The sequence below is a fragment of the Triticum dicoccoides genome, chromosome 4B (genome assembly GCF_002162155.2).
Source record: "Triticum dicoccoides isolate Atlit2015 ecotype Zavitan chromosome 4B, WEW_v2.0, whole genome shotgun sequence".
Lineage (NCBI taxonomy): Eukaryota > Viridiplantae > Streptophyta > Magnoliopsida > Poales > Poaceae > Triticum > Triticum dicoccoides.
The window spans coordinates 76,566,981-76,575,375 of NC_041387.1; the positions used below are offsets into that span (position 1 = coordinate 76,566,981).

Below are 8,395 nucleotides of genomic sequence, written 5' to 3' on the forward strand. Positions count from 1 at the left end.
CCCCAGCATATGAAACATGTTGCACACATCGTTTCTCCAAGGGGACATTGCGAACGCGAACCCAAGCTTTCTGCAGATCAACTTTGGCACCCACTGACGCAGACCAAGGAGAAATAGACACAATAACTGAATCATTCAGAATAGGAAGTCTCCTACCATAGCAGCAAGCTCTTTCAACTTCACGGGCATTAGGAAATCTCATCACAAACTGCGTGGGGCTGATTTGGCGTGCAGTGCATCGCCATTTCTTAGGTTTTTGAGCAAAGAAGCCATTGAACTCAGTCTCAATTTCTTTCACAGATGCCACACCCTCCACCAAGGTAATCACCACAGTATTAGTTTTCTCATTGGCCTGTTTATCCGCACAACAATCAGGGATGAAGAAGAAGCCCTGCCCAGGGGACTGGAAACCGCACATGAACGGAACACATTCCCAGGGTTGAGGAATCTGACATAACTGCGCCATGTGCCCAAGTTTACCGCATTTCTCACATCGAATGGTAGGACAGCGAGGAGCAAAATGACCTGGAAGGTTGCAGTTGAGGCAGCGCTCCTCCCCGCCTTTGCTGACAGGAGCAGACGGAGCTGGTGGGGGAGCCAGATCTCTGTCCTTCGCCGCCGTCTTGCCCGTGTGTGTAGGCCACTGGTCCCCGGAGCCCCCGCCTTGCATCTTTGCCACCGCATCCCATCTGCTCCCCGACGCCGCACCTCCAGATCTGGCACCACCGGGCGGCGGCGCGGGGTTCGAGCGCTGCCACACCAGGTTGCGCTCCTGGTTGGATGGGGCCTGGGCACGCCCCCCTCCGATGTTGCCACGGCCCGCGCCCTCGCGACCCCGGAACTTGCTGCCGCCCCGATCCGCCATCTTGTCAGCTTGAGACGCAGCCGAGCCGCCCACCACCTGTGCGAAGGACCCGCCACCTGTGCGAAGGACCGCGCGTCCCCGGCGACCTTCCCTGGCCACCACCGAAATGAATCAGAAGGTGGAATGGGACAAACCCTAGATCTGGTCCAGAGGTGGGAGAAGAGGTGTTGAAGATGCGAATCGCCCGCTCCTTGGGGTGGGGGATCCGCTCGCGGCCTCTTATCCTCCCCGTGTCCAACAGTACCGCTGGGTCCCTCATGGCGGTCAGATGGCCATGGATCTGGCCCTCTCTCCCCCGCACTCTTGCCAGGTGGAGCGCACCGAGAGGCGGTCTGCCTCCATGCCCCACACCCATGCAAACCGGACCCAGGAGCAGTCGGGGGCATGCATGGCTGTGGAAGCCGCCGGCCAACCCTGACCAAGTGACATGGAAGGGAGAGAGCATCGCCGTCGTACACGCCCTCTCCTTCCCGGAGGGCCCGCGCATCCACCGTCCGCCCGCCGGTGTCGAGCAGCACCAGACGGAGCGCCTCGTGTCGGAGGAGCAGGATCCCTGGCTGGAATGAGATCGAGCGACGGGATCGAAAATCTGGGGCAAACGAGACCTCCCATCTCGTGTCGTCGGGATCGCCCGAGTCGCCCTCCTTCCTCGACGGGCGCTCGGTACGCGCGCGGAAGCCCACACTCACCGCCGCGCCGCGCACGGTGCCCGCGGTCGCCATCTCTCCCACTATCGAACATGAGCAGGAGATTATGATGCAGTGATCATCTGCCTTGGGAGCAAAGCTAGCTCACTTCCAGAACTTACAAATAAGTTGCCTCTTAGAACTTGATGCTCGTTCCGTCAACACACGCATACAACTAAGCCACGCGACAGCTGGCGCACACACACCCACTCCTGACTATGGGCCCGGCTCGCCCAGCTGGCCAGGTCGTGCGATTGCAGGTTCAGAACTCTGAACTGCATTTCTTCGGTCCGCTGCTGATTGATTTGCAGGCGTGACAGCGCGGCACGGGCCCGCCGAGTTCCCGTTCCGGCCGCCGCCGCCGCTCGCTGGCGGAGGCGTGCCGTGGCGTCGTCCTTCAGTTCCCGGTGCCTGGCGACATCGCAGAAATTGAGGCATACTGCCGCAGAGCAGCTCGAAAATGCTGTCATGTCGGCTCTGTGACCCAGAGACAGGCGAGTGCCCTGTGCGGTATGATGTGCGATCCGAGGACCTGCCAGTGCTGGACGACAAGGTTGCTGCCGTGCTTGGCTGCATGCTGGCATTGCTGAATCAGGGTAGGACAGAGGTGCTTGCAGGACGGTCAGGTGTCGCGAGCGCGTGATGGATAGGATTCCGCCACTGGCCCTGTTCCGTGGTGATATGAAGCGGTGTTGGGAGAGCATGCAGGTTGCACTTGCTAGCTATCTTTGTACCGAATGGAGGCCTGAGGATTGGATATCTGGATGAGGCTGCAAAGGTTGAAGAATGCCTGTTATGATGCGGGTTTCGCAAGGGTTGATGGTCATCCCTGTCCAACATTCTTAGCAAATTGGTTTCCGGTGTACTTCTCAACTGTGCCAGATGTTCCGAAATATTGTCGATCTCCGGGAGGAAGATGTTTAAAGATGATTTATACCTTTCAGCAGAAGCGAAGCTGTATCATCCGGAAAGATAGAGGTGGTCAACAGGCCAGTTGAGATTGGGACTGCTCTTCAACCGAACAGGTTCAACAATTCGCGGCGCTTGTGTCAGATGGAATGAAGAAGCCCATCTATCTTGATAGCAAGGAAGGGATTAGTAGGACGTATGCAATGGTCTCAGATGGAAGCAGTATGCTACTCATGCAGAGAGACTGGCCACCAAAAAGTATTCATCAGTTGTGAATGGTAAGGCACTGAAGAATGATCTGACAGTACAGCACACAAGTGGCCAATGTTCCTCCTCAAATGGTAGTGAAAATGGTGCAATACAGCAATAGTGAATCTGATATAACCGTGGATGCTGGGGAAGCACATGATATAGACATAGAAATTACAAGCGATAATCTGGAAGGTACTAATACTCTTCCCAGTGGTCAAAGCACTGAACAAGGTGAAATGCATGACAGCAGGACAGAACTTCTTTCAGATTTTAAACTGGAGACTAGTCCCCTTAAGGCACAGTTTCCTACTTGCAATGTTTTCTCTAGAAAGGAGATGGCCAAATTTCTTTAGAAGCAAAAAATATTTATCCAAATCGTTCTGAACTCCCGGAGATGATTGAGTAGCTTGATGATCTCAGGGAGAAAACAAAATCTCAGAGCTGAACATAATGAAGCCATTGATTGTGAAGCAGCAGACATGATGGTTCTGAAAAGCGCAAATGGGATATTATTTGACAATGATTATATACTATCGGTTTCTTAAATATCACTAATGGAAAACCGTCGAACAATGGAACCTCCACTTCTCTTGAAGAAAAGGAAAGTGCAGCTTCGCTCGTAACTATTGATCCGAAAATGTCTCATGCCAGCAATCCCAATGGGAATGCTCAGCTTGGATCACAAGAACCATCTGAAAGGAATGGTGGTTCTTATCTTGAGAGGTACCCATCAGATACAATTGATGGAAGTATTTGTGCCACCGCAACTGGTGTTGTCAGAGTTCAGTCAAGAAGAAAAGCTGAGATGTTTCTAGTATGTACAGATGGATTCTCTTGTACTAGAGAAAAAAATAACAGAATCATCTTTAGCTTTTACTCATCCTAGCACCCAACAACAGACGTTTATGTGGAGAACTCCTCCAAAGACTGTCTTACTGTTGAAGAAATTAAGTGATGAGCTCATGGAAGAAGCTAAAGAGGTGGATGCACACTTTCATTTTTTAGTACATATATATTTATTGCATATCATTCATATATCGATACATCTTTCCTTTTTTTCGTATCTAGTAGCAAAATGTACTCTAGTCATCTTAAAGAATAAAGTTCCGGCATGCAAATTATGTATGCAATAAAATTATAGATATAGTGCTAGTGCTTGCAAGTTAATGCTTGATGTTCAGAGACTTACCTTCTGTATTCGATAAAATCATGATTTTGTCACATGCTTGGGTGGTGGCGGGGTCATATTGCACGCATCAAACTTATTTAGAACCTCTGTACCACCTGTTGTCGCATTCAATCTTGGATCTCTTGGATTTCTGACTTCACATAATGTAAGATCTGTATAACGTCTTAGGAACTAGATGTCTCTATTTGTGCCTTTTTCCTGGGTAACTATGCATCATTGCCCTTTGTCTATATTTCTCCAAATATAGAATTAACTCAATTTTCATGGGTGGCACCTCCAAATTCTGTATTATGCATGCTAGAAAAGTTTAGCCAGTGGTCACTTATGTTTCAAAATTTCTCCAAACTGAACTGTCCTTCATCGTTTGATACTTTTATCACTTGGTGCCCGAAAGAAACGGTTATTGCAATAGTCACATAATAGTGTAGCTGAGTCTGCTTGGTACGCTTGGTCTTGTAGTCCTGGAGATTATATTACTGTTTGATGCTTGTATTTACTTAGATGTTCAGGATTGTTGTACTACTATGTACCCACTGTAACTTCAACTTCTTTGAATTAATGGGAATGTATATAGGTTCAAGGAGATGGTATGATAGTAGCAACACCAACTGGCAGCACAGCATACTCTACTGCAGCAGGGGGTTCAATGGTAGGTTAATTTTTGCAAGTTATATTACTAGGAAGAAAGCATTAACTTAAATTATGCATGTACAAAAGCATTTTCCATATTCACATAATGCATGTTTCTTGTGCTATATTTTCATCCATGTGACATGTTATTTCTCACTTCTGCAGCATATGGATATAATTTTACATTTACGACAGAAATTTGGTTATGTGAATAAAACTACTATCTGTCATGCATCCTGTACCTGTTTCAAGGAAGCCAGGCTGATGAACATCTGGAAAGCTCCTTGTCCTTGATTTCCACTGCGGAATTGTTAAGTGGTTCCTTTCGACAAAGCTTAAAATACAAACGCTTCTCACAAGCTTCACTAGCGCATTCAGTTTGTATATACACCATCTACTTCAGTCATAATACAAAGTCTTCCCCCGTTGCCTGTGAGCAAGATTCAATCTACCTGCTGCAGTTAAGATCTTGTATTTTAAATCTTGGGGGCAACGCATACCTCAAGGCTGAATAACGGAAACTGATGCTATGTCATGTTTGTCTGCTTTGCTGGTGGAGTGCTTCGTTTAAATGCATTGTGTCACGTCTGCTTTTATCTTTTGAGCACCGCAATTGCATTACTTGTGTGTTTAGTAAAATTTTCTTTCTTGCCAATCAGTTCGTTCTTTTTCCCATGCGTACTTCGTTATATCAAGTGAAAAGAACAAGTTATTTACTGTGATCATTGTGATTTTGCAGTCCAGGTACATCCAAATGTCCCATGTATGCTGTTCACTCCAATCTGCCCATACTCGCTGTCATTTAAACCTGTCATCCTTCCTGATTCCGCACGGCTTGAACTAAACGTACGGAAATCCTCCAATAGATGGATGGTGAAAGAGATGCCTAATATTCTCATATAATCTTATGTCAGTACCTCATCCTGTTAAGTGCTTGGCATTTTTAATTTCTTATGTCTCAAGAATATCCCTGGCCTTGTTACCCTACAATACCACAGGCTTGCTCTGCTGCTGACTTTGTGATTTTTACCAGATCCCGGATGACGGGAGAAGCAATGTGTGGGTGTCCTTCGACGGCAAAAGGCAGCAGCAGCTGTTGCGAGGAGACTCTCTTCATATATCCATGAGCGAGCACCCGCTCCCGACAGTCAACAAATCGGACCAAACCGGCAACTGGTTCCGCAGCTTGATCAGGTGCCTGAACTGGAATGAGAGGCTGGACGAGAAGGCGCTCTAGACACCCCTAGACACACACACTAGAACCCTAGCATGTTCCTGTACACACACATAGATAACCTCCTTCTGTTAGAAGATAGATGATCTTTTCTGTAGCATCTGTAATGTTACAGAAGACATGCTGACTTTTTGACTTGACAGCAGATGATGGTAACACCGATAGTGTTTGTAATTATCTGCTTTTTAAATCAACAGTATATGGCCTTCTTCGAGGGGGAAACGAGTATGCCAGGAGCTGAGCAGCTGTGGACTATCAGTGTTATCTATGTATTACAGGAGCCTTCTTCGAGGGGAAAACTTAGCATTACTATGTGAAGATTCTATTTGAAGGATCAAGATGTCACACATACTCTAGTGATTTACCACAGAGATATCGATTCAGTCTCCTCTGTGAAGATGAACAATGCACTTTCAATTGCTATTCCTGAACAGTCAACAGTATCATATGTAATGTAAAATGAAGAGGGTGCAGCTTTCTGTCAAGTCAAGCAGTCAAGAATGGTAATCATGTGAGATTATTGCAGCATTGCCACGAGTGATAAATACCCAAATAGGAGTACATCCTATGGAACATCATCCATCCTGATTTAGGAATTCTAGCAAAACTGAAGTGGAAAAATGCACAGCAAAAAAAAAAAAAACACGGACTTGTTCACAGAGGAAGATTCAGAATCCTGATCTAGAAGTTAATCAGGGTGCTTACACTTGCTTCAAATCGTTATTGACGAAGAATATCAGCAGATCAATGATAAGAGTATCTAGCTAGGGTTGGGAGCACCAGATCGAAGGAATCAAGACGAACTATAGTGTATATTATCAGAGGAACCACCCATCCACCCACACCTCTGTTCCGTGTTCCAGCTACAAGCCGGCCGATCTGCCATTCCTTCCTGAACGTTGCCACCAAACAAAGCTAAAAGAGGAAAACTATTACAGAGCTCATTGAGCCCACTCACGGCCTGCAAACCGGGCTAGAACTGTATTAACACTCCTGCCCACTGTTTGAATTATCTCCCACGCTGCATCTTTAAGTGGATCTATGAGGTCAGACATCGGGTGGCACACCATCCTTAATCAGCAGCTTCTGCATGCTGTTCAATACAAACTTAATCAGATGCCAAGGAACAGAAGATGCAAAATTATCCAAAATCTTTTGTAAATAAACAATAAAGAGAACAACAGCCAACCATAGACCGAGATGATTTTACCGACCTCTCGGTTCCTTCCTGTTTTGTAGTTTCATTGGCAGGGTCCCGGGTCCTATAGCTTTGTAGTTTGTTGACTAGCTTTCCCCACGAGGAGCTGACAAAATTGTCAATAAAACTGTTGGAAAATAATAAAGCAAGCAAGAGCTGCAAACAATAATAAATAGACAGATCAAGAGCCCACCAAATAAATGAGCATATCCATGAACCTGCCGATTTGGCGTGCTTGACACAGAAGGAGATAACCTGCATATATAATGGTTAGACTCGTAGAAGAAATTGGTTCAAATGATTTGAGCTATCTCAGTTTATTACCATGGGATCCTCAGTACTACAGCCCCAGTACACAAGAAGCAGCAAACCTCCAACACAAGCACACCCAATAGCCAAAAAAGCACTTGCATGATAGATATAGGTGTCGAAGTGAAGTCCCAGCAACATGAACAGCAATTCGTGGAATGCTCCATGGCCAGCGATGCTCATCGAGTATGGTGCTGACATGGGGAACTTGCAAGCGACCATTCCCAGAATCATCGCCGTAACAGCAGCACAAAAGTATACTGCAGCAAAAGGTGTTAGTCTGGCGTCGTTCTTGTTCAATCTATCTAACATCTCAAGGCCGTCCTTCCACACGAAGGTGGTCAGGCCCGCGGTGATCAGACCATTGTACAGGTCCATTCGTTTCTTCTGCTCAGATTTTTCCTGCAGCTCAATGGGAAATGCAATTAATAATCCCTCATTATCTGACTTGGGTTTCTCATTTTTCTCAAGGAAGTTGGTCCAAACATGAGGTTAGATTAACCAAATGTGTGAAAACTAATTAGTTACCTCATCATCTGGCTTGGGATCCTCTTTTGTGTCAGCAAGGTTGGGGGGTGACGCCATTTTGAACGCTGTAACATTGAGCAACCAATGTGATACATGCCTATTGGTTGATACATGCCTATTGGTTTTGTACACCGAAGGAACGTTGTAGCAAATAGTCCAATAGAAGTGCATCAAAAGTTAGAGTTCATCATCTACTCTTTGGTTGCAAAATTATTTGAAATGTTTGGAATATACAGTATATAGTTTCAGAATCTGAATAAATCTATATTCTGTTGCTCCAGGTTATCAATCAAACAAGAATCATGCCGTGGTTTTTAGGCCAAAGCAGGCACTCTATACCAATCCAATTCGGGTAATGAGAAGTAAATAAAGTATATACAGATGAGTAGTGTTATAAAAGTAGGAGCAAAGCTCCCAAAATCATACACGTAGCTAGCAGGAGTGTATCGATTCCCATGAGCACGTCCTTCCATGTACATACACACCATCACCATGGAAATCATTGGATTAGGCGCACTAAAGGCAGAGATGACACGGAGCGTTCATGACTCATGAGGACACCATAAAATTTCCTCGTGCTTTTGGCATCAGGCCC

General features: G+C 46.3%; 1 protein-coding gene and 1 pseudogene across 1 annotated transcript; one reads left to right on the top strand and one right to left on the bottom strand.

The window, feature by feature from the left end:
* The first annotated feature begins 1,769 nt into the window (after nucleotides 1–1,769).
* On the top strand, nucleotides 1,770–5,799 carry LOC119292523 (annotated as a pseudogene).
* Nucleotides 5,800–6,445: 646 nt separating this feature from the next.
* On the bottom strand, nucleotides 6,446–7,857 carry LOC119292524. The gene is made up of 5 exons (XM_037571336.1): nucleotides 7,801–7,857; nucleotides 7,288–7,674; nucleotides 7,157–7,218; nucleotides 6,980–7,069; nucleotides 6,446–6,858 (listed from the first exon to the last, which is right to left on the bottom strand). Exons 1-5 carry the CDS (start codon nucleotides 7,855–7,857, stop codon nucleotides 6,813–6,815), a joined length of 642 nt encoding a protein of 213 aa, XP_037427233.1. The 3' UTR covers nucleotides 6,446–6,812.
* Between the last annotated feature and the right edge of the window lie 538 nt (nucleotides 7,858–8,395).